The 17,545-nt window shown below is 40.7% G+C and overlaps 1 protein-coding gene across 3 annotated transcripts in view; it reads left to right on the forward strand.

The window, feature by feature from the left end:
- RIPOR2 (RHO family interacting cell polarization regulator 2) overlaps positions 1–17,545 on the forward strand; it is a 269,719-nt gene that overhangs the window by 122,302 nt on the left and 129,872 nt on the right. Inside the window, exon 1 of one of the 3 annotated variants that reach the window (XM_053602053.1) lies at positions 9,331–9,547. The exons of the other annotated variants lie outside the window; for them this stretch is intronic. Within the exon in view, the coding sequence (XP_053458028.1) occupies positions 9,487–9,547 (61 nt within the window). The 5' untranslated portion in view covers positions 9,331–9,486. Of the gene's footprint in view, positions 1–9,330; positions 9,548–17,545 lie in introns of those variants that run through there. 3 annotated transcript variants of the gene reach the window in all.

A 17,545-nucleotide genomic window follows, 5' to 3' on the forward strand; every position in this document is an offset into this window, starting at 1 on the left:
CTGCCTTTGCAGTATCCCAGAGGTTCTGGTAATTCGTGTCTTGATTGTTGTTTAGTTCCAAAAATTTGGTGATTTCCTTCTTAATCTCATCTATAACCCATCTATCCTTCAGCATAAGGTTGTTTAGCTTCCATGTTCTTGTATGGGTATGCAGGTTCCTGTTGTTATTGAGTTCAACTTTTATTCCATGATGGCCTGAGAAGATGGAAGGAATAATTTCTATTTTTTTAAATTTGCTGAGGTTAGATTTGTGGCCTAGGATGTGGTCAATTTTGAGTATGTTCCGTGGGCTGATGAGAAGTATGTGAATTCAGTTTTGTTGGAATGAATTGTTCTGTAGATGTCCATTAAGTCCAGATGTTGAATGGTTGAGTTTAAATCTAAAATTTCTTTGCTTAGCTTCTTTTTGGAGGATCTATCCAGCACTGCTAAAGGGGTGTTAAAATCTCCAACTACTATGGAAGTGGAGGAAATTGAGTTGCTCGTGTCTGTTAGAGTTTGTCTTATAAATTGAGGTGCGTTCTGGTTGGGTGCATAAATATTAATAATAGAGATCTCATCAAATTGAGTATTACCTTTAACAAATATGAAGTGTCCATCCTTATCCTTAATTATTTTGGTTGGTTTAAAGCCTATTGCATCTGTGAACAGGATTGCAATGCCTGCTTTTTTTCTGCTTTCCATTTGCCTGGAATATAGATGACCATTTCTTCACCTTGAGTCTATATCTGTCTTTTAATGTAAGATGCGATTCTTGTATGCAGAAGATATCTGGCTTGAGCTTTTGTATCCAGTCAGCCAACCTGTGCCTCTTTAGTTTAAACCATTCACATTAATTGAGAATATTGATAAGCCTTTCAAGAGTCCAGTGGACATTTTTAATCCTTTTGCGACTGTGGAAGTTGGAATTTGATCAAAATTTTCTGGGTGGGTTTACTTTTGTGGTGGAGGATTATGCTGGTCTTTATGGAGGATAGGTCTGAGAATATCCTGGAGAGCTGGTTTAGTTATCGCAAATTTCTTCAACATGTGAATGTCATCCAAGTACTTAATTTCTCCATCATAAATGAAACTCAGTTTGGCTGGGTATAGGATCCTGGGTTGAAAGTTATTTTGTTTTAGGAGATTAAAAGTCGATGACCATCCTCTTCTAGCTTGAAAGGTTTCAGCAGAGAGATCTGCAGTTATTCTAATATTCTTTCCCTTGTAGGTAATGGTTTTCTTTCATCTGGCAGCTTTCAGAATTTTCTCCTTCATATTAACTTTAGTGAAATTGATTATGATGTGTCTGGGGGATGTCTTATTCAGGTTGAGTCATGCTGGAGTTCTGAAACTGTCTGCTATCTGAATTTCAGAATCTCTTAGCATGTCTGGAAAGTTCTCCTTCATAATCTCATGGAGAACAGACTCTGTGCCTTGTGAAGCCACTTCGTCGCTTTCGGGGATCCCTATAAGACGAATATTAGTTTTCTTTGAATTATCCCAGAGCTCTCTGAGAGAGTAATCTGTTTTTGCCCTCCATTTCTCATCCTCTTTGAGAGTTTGGGAGCGTTCGAAAACTTTGTCTTCAATGTCATAAATCCTTTCTTCTGCTTGCTCCATTCTGTTACTGAGGGATTCTACTCTGTTTCTCAGATCTTTGAGTGGTGCAACTTCTTGTCTCAATGTGTCACAATCTTTGGTCATTTGGTCTTTGAATTTGTTGAATTCTTGAGATATCTTTTGGGTTACTGCTTGGAGTTCTAATTCAATCTTATTTGCTATCCAGATTCTGAATTGGATTTCTGACATCTCAGCTATTTGTTTGTGCATGGGATCTTGTGCTGTGTCTGCCCCATTGATCCTTGGGGGAGTTGATCTACTCTGATTGTTCATATTGCCAGAGTTTTTCTGTTGATTTCACCTCATGATTATTTTTCACCATTGCCTCTGGCTGTCCTCAGAGTTGGGTAGGTGTCTCTCCAAGATGAGATCCCAGCGGGATCACTGTATTGTTGCTTGATCTTTGTAGGGAGTGACCCTATGTAGTTCCTCTGGGGCTGCTTCAGCTAGGGAGTTCTGTTGTGGAAGCAGCTCCGGCGTGTGACACACCCATATCCAGCAACAGGGTGGGAGGTGGTGCACACAGTTCTGGGAGTGCCTGGCACCCAATGACTTTGGCACAGAGAGCCCAAGGCTCCAGCAGTCTCTGGCCAGAAGAAGGGCTCTGTGTAGAGGCAGGGAGGGTTCCAGAGGGCATGCAGCTACCAGTATCCCTGGCCAGATGAGCGGGCCAGTGTGGAGACTGGGAGGACACAGGAGGGAGGACGCAGCATTGCATGGCTCCCGCAGTTCCTGGTCAGGGCATGCGGAGGCCCGGTTGGTGCGGGGTCATGGCACAGATCTTATGGAGGTCCAGGCAACACCTAGCCCAGGAATTTGAGGTTGCTATGGGCTGTGACACCACGGCACTCTACCCAGGGCAACAGCCCTAGCCTCCAGTGTGCCAAAACCATCTCACTCAGCCCCTAAGGGTTAAGGCTGTAAGGCAGCTCAGTCCCCGCCTTTAGGCTGCTCAGTTGCTAGGTTACTAGGTCCCACCAGCTTCTTGCTCTGGGACCCTGAGGGCGGAGCTTGCCAGGGCAGTTCTCTCACACAGTGGCTCCCTGCAGCCCAGCTCAGTGGCTCTGTCTGGGGCCCCAGACAATGTCCAAAGTTCTCCGCACTCCTGCCTAAGCTCTCCCCAAGGCAGTTCAACTGAGTGCCAAGTCCAAAAACACCGAAACAGTTCACAGGTAAGGCCTTTCCAGTTTGCAGTCTCACTGCTGCTTGTACTCACGGTTGCCGGTGTGATTAGGTCAATCGAACACATGCAACCCCTTGCCAGTTTCCCACTGCTTTTGTCCTCCTCTTGGGGTCCAGAAGTCCCTTGCTGACTCCTTGTATCCTCAAAGGGATGATTATAGGCAGATCTCACCAGCCAGAGATATCTGGAGTCTTGTCTCCCCAGACTGACCGTGCCCAGTTGCAGGGAAGCTGTTACTTGGTCGCCATCTTTAATCCAATCCCAGGATAGAGCTTTTTAAAGCCCCCTATGGGCATCCATTCCCTAACTTTGCCTTTTGAGCTTTTTGGTTAGCCTATTGTTTTTGTTTGTCCCCAACTCTTACTCACTGCCTGAGGTAGCTGCAATATTCAAAAATCACCTCTGATTTGTTTTCAACAAACACCCTCAGGTAAAGACTGTTCACCCTGGGCAGCATTAAGTCAAGTTAAATAAAGATAGCCTTACAAATGAAGTCTTCTTGTAGGGAACTACCAGCCAGGTCAAATAATGACAATTTTCTGCCAATGGAGCTTCAAAGAAGCTCCAACCCCGTTCTCTAACCACTCTAGTGCGAGGCTGCTGGTTTTCACCATGATTGCAAGATGTTGGTTTTCAAGGCCCACAGAGATAGAGAGGGGTGTAGTTTAACAAAAAGAAACTCTCTGTTTTATTGATACTTAGCCAATTTTTTCTTGAATAAATGCTCCCTGAATTGCTACAAGCCTTTGTTTTATTTCCAGAGTTCTGAAAAACTTGATACTGACCATTTATTCCAGCGTTTCTTATTACTTATTATGGAAGAGAGTCTTTGTAAAAGTTCTTATGTCACCATTTCTCTGATATCAATGATTCTTTGAACCTTTCTCAATTGCATGCCAAAAATCACATAAATTATTATCAAAAAAATGGGTTATTGATCTATTGGTAACAACTCAGTGAAATCTTCCCTCAATTCTTTGAAAACAAACAATTAGAAAGCCTGTGATTTGCCAAAGGATCAAGTATCAGTCATTTAATGTCATTTGCTTTTTCAATAACAATATTTCAGACTGTCCCTTGCTTTGGCATCCAGTGGTTTATATATCACAAAGCAATCTCCTATCATAAGATTCAGGATGGGGTAAGTTGTATGTCTGCTTTTCAAAGTTGAAAAAGTTATTCCTTCTCATCTGGCCTTCTTTTTGTGGACAGAGATGTTCTCTGGGTCCGGGGTCACAGACTGGGAGGAAGGGTTGTAATTCCCCCTAAACTCTCCCCAGATCTCTTCGCAGATGTGGAACATTGTTTCTTTCTACCTTCCCAAAGTTTATTTCTCATGTATTCTCTCTCCACTCCATCTGCCACTTTCTGTGGCTCCCTAGCAAGAAAGTAGTCTTGAGGTTAAAAAGGGGGAGGAGGGGAAGACTGCTCAGTAATCCCTGGGAACTCTTCTAAAGCTTTAACTTTAGTCAAAAAGTTAGCAAAGCCAGGATGGAAACTCGGTCCTGTCAAATCCCAGAACCACTGCCTTTTTATGTTACTAAAAAAAAAATTTCTAGTTGCAAAGTAACTACTCTGAGCAATCATACCTCTAGCCCATCGTTCTGATCTTGCCAACCAGACCCAAGGTGAGTCTTGCCACAAGGACCTTTTTTTTGCTGGGCTCTTCTTTCCCAAGTGGAAGGAATAGATGCATTCAGGCGCATTCACCCTCAAGTCTTGAGTTCCATTGAAGAAAGCAATCCAGAGCTTTGTTCATTGGTCCCGCAGGCTTTTCCAGCTACCTTAGTAAGTGACTCTGAGTATGACTTGTGCAGCATAAAGATGTCCCTGAGGCTGGGGGAGGTAAGCAAGAAGGTTGTTATCCCTAGGGGTTAGTACCTCCTCTTTGCAACATGAAAGCTGGAACACTATAAAATCATGTTTCTTTAGTCCCAGGTCTTCCGACACAGCATTTTACAGCTAGACACATTTATGTGCATCTTTAATGGTAAAGTTGCCCAAAGATAAGATTATTTCTAGCTCTGTGGTTCTTTCACCCTCTTTTTCTTGATTCCAACCACTCCTCACAGTTTCAATTCCTCTCTCCTACTTGGTTCTCCTTTCTGTTTCTGGGCATGTTACCCCTAAGTATTTCAGATTATTTCTCCTGTTCTAAAGTTTGTGTATCTTAAAAGCAGGTATTTAAAAACACTTCCTGAAGGGAATGGGAGAAATTCTCCAGAAGTAGAGAGAAGATTGTGAAGCTCTCCTGTTGGAATGAAAGCCCACCACACTGGATGATGATACAGGGCGGTCATAAAGCCTGTATGCAATTTAAATAGTTACATTGCACGTGAATTTTATGGCCACCCTGTATTTCCCCCCCAGTGTGGTTTCTTCCATTAGGTGCTTCACAGGTAGTTTACTTAAAAAAGGGGGGGGGGGGAGAAGAAGAAACAAAACAAACAAAAACCCAGAAAAACATGTAGAAATGTTTAAAATTAATAAAAAATTGATGATCATGATAACTTTAGTTCTCATACCACAAAAAATATTACTATGTTTGACTTTCATAAGTTCAACACAACACACGCACAGTCACTTGCACATTTACTGAAATGTTTCCCACTAAATCTAAAATATAATAGGTACTCATTATTATTTTTCAAATGAATGGGAATGGGTGAGTAAATTGTCTCAAAGTGAGGACCAAGCCTTGCATAAGTTTGTTATTCACAGACATAGTATGGCACCAAGTGGACACTGACTGTTTAAGGGTATAGAAGCTATACCATGTTCCTATGCTTATGCCCTTGGGGAAGTTCTGTTGTTAAACTTAGTCCCAAATATTTTACCCCAGTTTGCACACATCAGCCTTTGATCCAAATAGTTATCTCAGGGCGGCATCTGTAGCTCAGTTGGAGGCCTAGGGTAGTAGGTCCGAAACTGGCCCGGATCTGCTAAACAACAATGACAACTACAACCAAAAAATAGCTGGACGTTGTGGCGGGCACCTGTTGTCCCAGCTACTTGGGAGGCTAAAGCAAGAGAATCGCTTAAGCCCAAGAATTGAGGTTGCTGTGAGCTATGATGCCATGGCACTACCCAGGGTGAAAGCTTGAGACTCTGTCTCAAAAAAAAAAAAAAGAAAAATAGTTGGGTGGTGCCTGTGGCTCAAAGGAGTAGGGCGCCGCCCCATATGCAGGAGGTGGCAGGTTCAAACCCAGCCCCTGCCAAAAACTGCAAAAAAAAAAAAAATAGTTATCTCAGACAGATTCATCCTTCCTTTTTTCATTTCACTTCTTAAGCCTTAAGTAAAATTTGTTTATTAACAAATATACCTATATCATAGGATTGGTATAAGAGTTAAGTGAAGAATTAAATGGCATTTAGAACTGTTGCTGGCACTATAAAGTGCTATAGCTATTAGTTATATATTTATTTTCATTTCAGACACTTGTAGAAATATAATCATACTATTTATAACTTTCTGAGACCTTTTAAACATCTATTTTGATTCAAAACTCATCCACATTTAGGCATGCATCTATAGGGTATTTTTTTGTTGTTGTTTTGTTTCGTTTTGGGTTTTTTGTAGTTTTTGGCCAGGGCTGGGTTTGAACCCACCACCTTTGGCATATGGGGATGGTGCCCTACTCCTCTGAGCCACAGGCGCCACCCTGAATCTATAGTTTTATTATAGATAAACTCCCTTAGTTAACACATTGTGAATGTATGCCTTATCTCTCTGAGGTCATTACAAACTTTAGAGAGCAAGGCCCGTGTTTTCTATATTCCCTACTTTAAAGGAGTTCTGGTGGCGTTTGTGATTTGTTTTTTGAGATGTTAGGTGCATTTTTAAGGTATCTAAATTGGAGGAGAGGAAACCAAGAGGAACATCCTAAGGGTTATTGAGATTCTGTAGACAGCATGATGATTGCTCATTCTTTATCTCTATCAAGGCTTCCAGCAGAGAAATGCCCTAAGTGGGATAATTGTAACTGGGTATTTACTGTGCACCACATGCTGTGTCAATTCCTCTACATGAATTATCCTATTTAACCCTCAATAGAAGCCAGATGAGGAAGAGTATTAGTTTGCAAAGGCTACTGTAACAAAGTATCAAAAACTGGGTGGCTTATACAACAGCAATTTATTGCATCACGGTTCTGGAGGTCTGAAGTCCAAGATCAAGGTGTTGGCAGGGTTGGTTCCTTCTGAGGGATGTGAGAATCTGTTCCAGGCCTCTCCCCTAGCTTCTGGTGGTTTCCTGGCAAACTTTGGCGTCCTTTAGCTTGTAAATCTCTGTCTCCTTCTTCACATTGTGTTCCGTGTATGTCTTTGTCTAAATCTCCCCTTTTTATGAGAAAACCAGTCATAACAAATTAAGGACCAAGCCTACTCCACTGTGGTATGAGCGCATCTTAACTAATTATATCCTCAATGATCCTATTTCTAAATAAGGTCACAGTCTGAGGCACTAGGGGTTAGGACTCCAACCTATGCATGTTGGCAGGGGACATAATTCCACCCACTTGAAGATCAGAAAATAGGCCTACTGAGATTACGTTAACTTACTGAAGTGGACTGGCGGGGCCCAAGCTTCCCTGATAACCTGGAGGTTCCAAGGTGCTGAGTAGGGATGTGGTGTGGATCCTCAGGGGCCACCAGGAAGCTGCAGTGGCCCAGATTGTCTGTAGCTGTTCCAAAAGCTGTCTAGACAGGAGGTAATGAAGTGAACCACTGAGTCGTCAGATCTGCCACTAAGACCACTTACATCTGCTTTCCTAAAGCCATTAGCAATGTGGCCTTAGGAAAGTTATTCAAGTTCTCAGTGCCCCCATTGCTTCCTCTGTAAAACGGTATGACAGGACGAAGTTGTGAAGATTCAAGGACACAGGGCAATGGTTGAGAAATGTAGTGATGATCAAAATTGACCCCCATCCTCTTATCCCAACCAAACAAAATGGAACTCCAGTCCCGGTTCCCTATATTTGGGCTTAATTTAAATAATTTGATTTCTGTAATTAAGTGCAATCTTTGATTCAAAATACATCATTCAATTGGAGATCAGAGTAGGGCAGTGTTTTTTTACTTTTTTTTTTTTATCTCACACCACACGTGAACCTATAGTTAAACTTCCAGGGCACACTTAAATTATGTTGATCAAAAAAAGAGTAAAAAAATTAAGAATATACTTACTGCACTTTTAACTTCTTTCAAAAATAATTTAATTAATGTTCTTTAAAACTTTCAAGGCAGACTAGTGTGCTACCTCAGATCTGTTGAAAATCACTGGTGTAGGGGGTGATAGAAGGGTCAGAAAGTAGGTCTGCCAAGGGGAGCGAGAGGAAGGGACGGCTCCAACTGTCTGCAGCTCAGCACTTCTCCAGGGGAGCCATTACTGGCATTTACAGCTAGATAGTTCTCCCCTTGAAGACACTGTCACATATATTGTAGGAAGTTTGCCATCTCTGGCTCCTGAGCACCAAGACAATAACTCCTGGGCATTGTCCCACCCAAAACACCCCATACATTTCCAAGCTCTTCTTTAAGGACAGTTCCAGCCCCAGTTGAGAGCAATTAGAGATCACAATGTTTACTCAGTGAAACAGGAGCAACTTCAGAGGTGCAGTTACCAAAGGAGGGGACAGTTTCTCAGCTTACAAGGTGGCACTGGGAGTCTCTTCAAAACCACACAGTAAATAAAGTGCCAAATGCCAATGTCTAGGTCATCAGCTCCTCATGGTTATATCCATTAGAATTTTCTAAGCTTTTGACTGCCTGAGAGACGAACACAACAGAGAGATCTGGGAAACCCCCAAATGAAATGTCAGTATCACTGAGAGAGATTTGTGTTGGCACAGCAATACAGAATTTAGCACACTTTTGGCATCTCATATGGTGATGCCAGACACTGATACTCACCTGGAACCCTGATGGTTACTCCCCCTATGGGGAGGAGCTGCTTTTTGAATTACATTTTCTTCTTTCACCTTTAACAATAAAGTCTGAAGTAGCAAACTGAGTAAATATTGTGAAATGGAAGTTGTTTAACTAAAACCAGTTATCTAATCATTGGCTGTAGATTTAATTAAGCCACTGAAAGCCTCGATCTCTGTTAAATTTGGTTTAAATGTTGTGTAGTTTCCAATCCTCAAATGCAAGAGGTTTGCAAAAAAGAAAATGCAACTATTACTGAGTGAAATAAAAACTCTGTCCTCCAAATGCCTGCTTTGGTTTAACGTAAGTGGCTTGCTTTACTTTCAGATAAATTGTCATTGAAGCAAAACCAAGATATGAGAAATGTGAACTCCCTCTCTTTCAACACTACTCATTGTGTTCAAATTCATAAGCAAGAAAGTTAAGATCCTACCTTCCTCTCTAAGAAAATATGAAAGTTGTTGCTTTGAAATAGAATTCATTGCACTCCAACTTTGCGTGATATCTGTATTCAGATCCAACCGGATCTGCAGCCCCCTTCCAAAGAGTTGTTTTCTTCTCAGGGGTGAGAATTACCCCACCTGGGATTCACTCTTCAAAAGGCTCAAGAAGCCTATTCATATGAATGAAACGGCTTTCTTCAGAGCAGATGCGGAAGCTGCCCTCCCTGGGGCTTGGGCAACCGAGGAAAGGAAATCACCTCGGCTGGGGCTGGGAGTGTGGCCGCTGGCACTGCTGAGACTGTGCTTGCTGTCTGTGCTTCTATCCTCCTCAAAATGCAGTTTCTTGATGCTGAGCAGCTCCTGGTCGATGAAGATGAGGATGTTTTTGGTGAAGGTAAAGTCCTTTTTTTGGCTGGAACCATGCTGGTCTGCTTTGCTTTTGTTTTGACAAGATTGGAAAATTTTGCTGGGTTTGGGCAAGGATGTGAGTGTTTTGAGATGATGGACAGGAAGCATTCTGAATGAGGTGGTGCCTGCCCATAATCACTTTAGGCAACAAAAAAATAGGAGGCAAGGGGTGGGAAAGGGCAGGGTTCCTCCAAATACTTTTCTTTTTAAAGTCATGACTAGATGAAGGCTTAGTTTAGGTGAGAAAATAATACCAAGTCTTTCTCCTGTTCCTCTCTGTGCTATCTCTGGTCCAATACCTTAAAGGAGGTTTGTCACAGTCCTTTGCATACAGCAGGGCTGCTGGGGTAGGAGTGGGACCAAATGGACCAGGAGGGGTTCTCCATGGTACCATAATGCTTTAATCTGAGCTTCTATATCACCTCTCTCTCTCTCTCTGGATTCATCTCTCTCTTGCTGTTCAACCCAACTCTCTATTCCCTTTTCCCTTTCCTTTTCTCCCAAGTGGGGATGCTGAAGCCCGGTACTACTTTGTTTTCCCTTCCCATTTCACTGCTGTTCCATGAATTGACCTCTGCAGTGGGATTGGACTGTACAGGTTGCAATTTGAAATGGCTAATCAGATAAATAACAGATGTCATGTTTGAATGCTGCCTATAAGACTGGGCATAGGCAAGAGCTTTTCTAGAATGTGAAACTGACTAACTAAATGGGAATCTGGACTTAACCTCATGAATTTGATTATTTTCCACAGGAAATCATTTCTAGTAATTTCTTTAGAGACAAAAAAAAAAAAGCTGTAGTAATTGTTTAAAAGAGCAGTGGTAAGGGTGTGTGTAGAGGGTAAAATTACTCAGGTATCCAAGTTCATTCAAGAAAAATTAAAGAGTATCACATAATGAGAATCCTTTGTAATCGAATCATCTAGGAGGTAACCACTGTTAATGCTTTTTAAAAATTATTATTTCAGGTTAATTGAGAGTACAAAGAATTAGATTACAATGTTTGCATTTGTTAGATAAAGTCCTTCTTACAATTGTGTCCCTCCCCCAAGAGGCATGGTTAATTTTTGATGTCTGTCTTTCCATTATTTTGTTCTACCCACAGAAATAATTAAAATCATAGTTTGGGTTTTTATCAGAACTTAAATCAGTTTGAAGAATATCTATTTGAGCTTCGCTCCTGTTTGCCAGATTGTCAAGCCATTGCTTTATTTTGGTGACAGGCATTTAGAGTGACCATTACTTTGAAGTGTGACCTTAAGCCTCATTCTTCAGTTTTCATTTCTACTTGAAGATGTTTTCTCTGGTTATATCTACTTAGATACTAACTCCCTTTAGGATTTGAAAAATGTTCACAGCTATGAAGATAAGCCTAGATTGGATAATTTGATAATTATTCACCCACCCCTCTCTCCAGGAATAGCATGCCAAAACACCCAGCCCGCTGTCCTTTGCCCAAAGGTATTTTTCTCTTTGACGTGCAGCTGTGGTGCTAACGAGCGCCATCTATAGACCCACACACTGCACTCTGGACTGTGTGCGGCCCCACCCTAAAGAGAAGAGTTAAGACAAAGTAGGGCTGGATGAACCTCCAAAATCTCTCTCCTAAGCCTTCATGATGATCGAAATGATTATTTAACCTTACTAACAACGGTGTTGAATCGAGTTGGGAGTCAGACAAGATTCAGATTCAAATTCTGCTTCTGCCTCATCCTGGCTGTGTGACCTAACCTTGGTCTCCTCCGTGGTGAAATGGGACAGTAACACCTTGCAGGCTGTACAGATTATCTTTGTAGAAGCTTCATCAAATTCGCCTCACATGTCAATGTGATTTGCTTTAAGCTTTCCAAATTGATCACCTCACTTAACTTAATACCCAAAGATTAAAGAGAAAATCCTTGTAAGGCAAACCTCCAGTGTGTTTTTATTCAGTTTTCAGAGTCATGGGTCATGTTTGACAATTGATGCAAAAGTGTGTCCAGCTGGTGCCTCGTTTTAATCGAGCTCTGCGTGGGGAAATAGTCAAGAGCTCCAGCTCTGGAGTTGCACTGTCTGGGCCCTGCCAATTAATTTGCTTTGTTACCTTGAACAGGTTATTTCATCTCTCTGTGCCTCAGTTATCTCACCTGTTAAATGGAGTGCAAACCTCATAGGACTGTGTGTGCATTTAATGCGATTACAGGGAAATCTGTTTAGAATAGTGCCGAAAGTACCGTCGGTGCTCAGTAAGTACTACTTCCTACGGTATTTCTACAAAAATGGTTTTATAGGATAGTGACTTTTTTCACATGTTTGGTTAACCTAGTAGATTCAAAATAGGACTTATTTATGGAACTTCAATTTATGAATAACTTTTCCGAGGTTTTATATTGTACAAATAGCTGAAGCAAACAGGACAAGTTGCTAAGAGCCTGGTTGGTATCCTTACCCTGCTGGAGACTCGTAGGCAAATCATTTAACCTCATCTTTGAACCTCTTTCTTCACCTGAAACCAGAGAGTTGATTACACGTTTTCTGGAATCTTTTTCTTTAAAACCCCAGCTTTCTACTACTTAGTCTTTTCTGCATAGCGACATACATCTACCTAGAAAAATTCATATTCGTTCTAGGCATGTTAAGTGCTTTCAGTCCACGTAACATGCCTAAGAAATACAAAGCTTGTGGCCAATGAGTTTCCTCTAACACAAAGACAGGGATGCCCAAAATCTTATTATTAAGGAAACTATATTTCCTTATAATGACACATTTTTAAAGGTCACTTTCCCCCTCCAGGAACACATGTTTAAAATGGAGATTCATTTGGTTAAAAGTGTATATAAATCCATTTAGATATATGAGCCATGTAAAGATCTGGGAAGAAAACACAATGAGTCATACTCACCGTGTACTTTTTAAACTGTATTTCTTAGATCCTGTCTGCAGCTTCCCTTACTGTCTTCCGTGATTAAGGAAAATGTTAAGGTTCGTAGAACCAAAAAGCATTAGTGTGTGACTTTGCGCTTGTTCTAGCAGGGTTGTATATGTTTAGTGAGAGAGAGAGAGAGAGACAGGGGTGTGGAGAGACAGGGGAGAGAGAGCACGCAAGGGGGAGGGGAGAGAGAGACGTCATACAGTCACCTATCCAACCCCCACACCGCAGGCCTCCATATTCATTCTCTCTCTCAGACACACAGCCCGATTGCTTTCCAAACGTTGACAACAACATCATCTTGTCGTTCAGAAAGAGATTACCATCAAGTAAACTTAATCTTTCCTGGGGAAATGATTGATTTGATTATCAAGGTATTGAAAAACCCATAGTTAGAATTAGAAGCTCTTCTCCCATTGTTGTTTCCAACTTACCAAATGCAAGAGTCTTCAACTGTTTTGGCACTGTCCAATCTTGACAGCTAGTCTGGTGAATGTTAGTGGAAATATTAGTGGGTGGATAATGATGATAATGATAACTATAACAATTAAGGATGATGATGATGATGATAAAATAAAAAAAAAAAAAAGGCAACTCACAGTGTAGGTCCTTAACCTGCTTTCAAGAACAGAATAGAATTCATGTGGGGAAGGAAATGGTTCACCAGGTGGTGGTCAGTCAGATTTTAGTAGCCAAAATTATTCCTTGGTGCATGTTAAAACTGCAATTGCTTCTTTCCTTAGAAACACAAGCCCTCACTGCCTCTATTTTCAGCACTACTCAGTAATCTGTTGTCAAGTGCAATGACTAGAATAATAAAACACAAGTTCACAGTGTGTGTGCAAAATATTTCTCAGGCTTTTGTATTCCCTGGACAGTTTCATACCTTTTAAGATCTCCCTTAAAGACCACAAGAAACTGTAAAGCTTTTGCCAGATCTTTGAATGCTCCCCTGAGCTGGTACAGTGTAGCTCAGCACGAGAATACTTCTCCCATCCTGGATAACTGACTTGGAAGTTGTTTCCACTTTCCCAAAAGGAGGGGAACTCTCCCAGATGGAGATGAACTGGCAACAGGAAGTCCCCTCAGGCATTAGCTGCCTGTTGCTCCTCAAGAGCTAACCAGCTGGTTGGAAACAGGCTGCTCACATTTGAAACAAGCCTCTCTCCTTTCCTTTAGCCAAGTAAGTCAGCACTTTTTCCCTTTCTTTTTTTTTTTTTTTTTTTTTTTGGTTGTTATTGTTGCAGTTTGGCCGGGGCCAGGTTCGAACCCATCACCCTTGGTATATGGGGCCGGCACCCTACTCACTGAGCCACATGCGCTGCCCTACTTTTTCCCTTTCAAGGGGAACTCAAAAAAAGAGCAAGAAGATTGTAACTGTAAAAAAAAAATGCAATTAGGATAGATGCCTTCCTTTTGTCTTTTAAGGTATACTGTTTACAAAACCAAGGTAGTGTTTTATTCAAAAAATAAGTAAATAATTATGTAATCTGTTATAATCTGGTATATTTTGACATTATCTCCTGAATTATATAAAGAAGAGAGAAAGGAGGAAAAAAAGATTAATATTATTATGTATAAAACCAATAAATACTGAAAGTTCAGACTGGCTAGATCATGTCTTCCATGGAAAAAGTAAGAGAAATAGAACATGAAAGTGTATGACCCTCAGCTAGAAAGAGTTGGAGTTTTCGTGTGATTGATTATGCTGTATTTTACATCACATAACTAAATACGAGCATGGTTATTTAACTACGTTGACTCTTTCTCAAAAAGAAAAAATATGGGGCTCTCAAGTAGACCTAAGTAATGGAGTGGAAAAGGGGCGAGAAGATGCCGCCCTAATTTCCTGGGTTGAAAAGAATGGGTCACTCTGCTTTAACAATTTGCCAAGATTGCTTGGATCAATTTCCCCCCTGGATTCCTGCATAAACGCTTTCCTTGGAAATCATCTTCTACAAGGTCTGGGGCAGACACAGACCTCCTAATTCATGCCTGTGTGACCTCTGCTTTGGATTACTGCAAAACATTCTCTTCCCATAGATATCTAGGAAGGTTTCTTTGGCTGGTGCCAAAGAGATAGTGTCATTTCAGGGGCACAGACTAAAATAGCACATTGCATTAAAGCTATGCAGGCTGTCTCAGCCCCCAATCCACCCCTCTGATTTATGGCCTCAGAGTAACCTATTTTGATCAGGCCATTGCCAAAAGGGGCCCAATATCATAAGTAGAATATTTTAAATGTTTGCTTTAATATAGTTATGAGCAGCCAGTAAAGTCTTAACTTTTTAGGAATAGTGTAAGACAAACTAGAGTGTGTCTTTTATAGGACTTCAGTTGAAAACTGAAAATATTAACATATGCACACCCATTGTATGTGCGGCAACTTAACAATAAAAAAAGAAATATGTAGTTGTTATGACCAAAATCTGAAATGTATTGGAAATATTGCTTTCCCTTGATAAAACCACTTCACTTATTCAAGCCAATATATTTATTAGATGTGATTTATCTGTCCAAGCTTCTTGCATTTTATTGTGCTAAGCAAACATGCACTTCTTCAACTTCTTATTTATTTTTGGATAGCTAAATTTTGTTTATTATTTGCCAAAAGCTGTCATGTTTAAGATATTTAAAATTAAGTTGATTTCAGAAGAGTTTTTTAAAGAAAGAAAAGGTGTTAGTGTAGCCAAATTCAAGTGACTGTTTCAAAGAAGGACAGAGAAAAGTTGGAGAGAAAGAAAAAGATTAGTGACTGGTCCTAGTAAGGGGAAATGGAGAGAAGAAAATGGACACAGAAATGCACATGCTGGTGGGATTTTAAACACTCTTGGACTTCCTTGACCCTCAGTACATTCCCGGCTGCATCAGGTGCTGATTTCCGGGGATCCTGGAACATGGCTGTGCTTGTCTGACTACCATGGTGTCCCAGTCTCTTTTGCATTGCTGCAAAGGGATACCTGAAGCTGAGTAATTTATAAATAAAAGAGATTTATTTGGCCCCCAGTTCTGCAGACTATAGTGCTGGCATCTGCTTCCAACGAGGGCTTTCGGGAGCTTCCAATTGTGCTAGAAGGTGAAGGAGGAGCAGACATGTCATATGGCAAGAGGGGAGCAGAGAGAGCCCACTCTCTTAAACAGCCAGCTCTCATGAAAACTCATCTCATAAAGCAAGAACTCATTCATTACTTCTGCAAGGGCACCAAACCTTCATAAGGGATCCTCCCTGATGACCAAAACACCTCCTGCTAGGCCCTACCTCTGACACTGGAAATCCAATTTTATTTAACATGAGATTTGGAGGGAACAGGTTCCCAAATTATACCAGAGGGCGAAGCATATGCACACCCAGAGTGAAAGAGGGATGTGCCGAAAGCCTGGACTGTTCTATCCTTCTTGTTAGACAGATCAGATTTTGTAAACTGAAAAACTACTTCATTTTGTGCCCTTCAAGAAAAAAGAGCAATCTACTTGATCCTTTTCAGATGGTTTCGTTTCAGTTTTTTGGAGACAGGGTCTCACTCTGTTGCCTGGGCTAGAGTCAGTGGTGTCAGTCTAGCTCATTACAACCTCAAATTCCTGGGCTCAAGCATTCTCTTGCCTCAGCTACCTGAGTAGCTGGGAGTTCAGGCAGGTGCCACCACGCCCAACTAATTTTTTTATTTATAGTAGCAATCTTGCTCAAGCTGATCTGGGACTCCTGGCCAATCCTCCTGCCTCAGCCTCTCAAAATGCTAGATTACAAGCAGGAGCTGCTGCTCCTGGCCCCTTTTCAGATATTTTTAAAAGAAAGATTTGTTGGGATAGCAATCATAGGAAGGTGTGATATCCAGTACTCCAGAAGGCAGAGTAATAATAATTTATACCATGATTGTTCTTCCATGTGGACTTTCTATATCTTAAACTTGTTAATGCCTCAACTTGTTTAACAAATGCTTCAGGCAGAAGATACTTAGGAGACAATGATGGATACAAGGTAAAAATATTGGACTGTAAAATATAAACACCAGGAAAATGTAAACTTTTTAAGGAGGGCAGGGTGTCTCTTTTCTCTATGAATAAGAGAGAAAACTACTTATTTCAAGCTTTGTAGAGATTTTCATTAATAGAGAACTTACTAAACAGAGAAAAGATCCTGAGGGTATTTCATTTTCAGCTGTATTATAGGGTTAGCTCTAAAACCAATAATTTCTAAATAAAATAAAGAGAAGAAGTGTGTGACTGCCTCCTGGAAAGTGATGAGGTTACAGTGCTGCCTTTTCACTGCAAAGTTTCTCTTCTTTGTTTTATTGGGAGTTAAAGGTTTAAATATTTATACTCTACAACCCAAACAGCCACGGGGAAGGACACTTGGTCCCTTCTCCCTCTGAACTTCATTCTAAACTGTTCATTCAGTGTAAGTAGTAAAGCGCTAATAGACAAGAAGAAAATAACTTGCCTTTCAGATCACAAGTGGAGTCAGCTGGCTGAGCTGTTGAATAGCATTTTTAAAAATTTTCTATAAATTGGCTTCAGAAATCTCAGAGAAGAAATAAATATGAAAACAGCTTCTATGATGGGATTTTTGTTTCTATTTATAACAGCGTAAGGCACTGATAGGATAATGTTTTAAAAATATACCAAAGATTCTGATAAGCAGATATAATTTGTGGAAGACACTCTTAACTGCCTTCAGATAAATTACATGACTAAAATATTAGGAAAAACAAACTCTTCTCCTTAAACTTCCGATTTACATGCTGAAGGGTAGCCCAATAATGTCTTTTGGGTAGAGCCTTAGGCCCCTATGAATCTCCATTACTATCTCTAAAAATTGAAAAATACATTAAAATTTTAAATCTTAATATAAAGCATAGTTAAAAAGCTTTTTTTAAAAAAATGACATTACTATTTTGAGTCATCTACACTCTACAATCTAGGCAAAACATGACATGTTTGCTCTGCAAACAACTTCCAGAGGAGGACAGACCCCTTTCTCACCATATGGCAATACTAAGCACTTTGCATACAGAGATTCTGAAGCCACTGTTGTTTTTAAATATTGGGTTTTTATCATTTGAATTTCCAAAGTCAG

This window comes from Nycticebus coucang, chromosome 9 (assembly GCF_027406575.1).
Source record: "Nycticebus coucang isolate mNycCou1 chromosome 9, mNycCou1.pri, whole genome shotgun sequence".
NCBI classification, from domain to species: domain Eukaryota; kingdom Metazoa; phylum Chordata; class Mammalia; order Primates; family Lorisidae; genus Nycticebus; species Nycticebus coucang.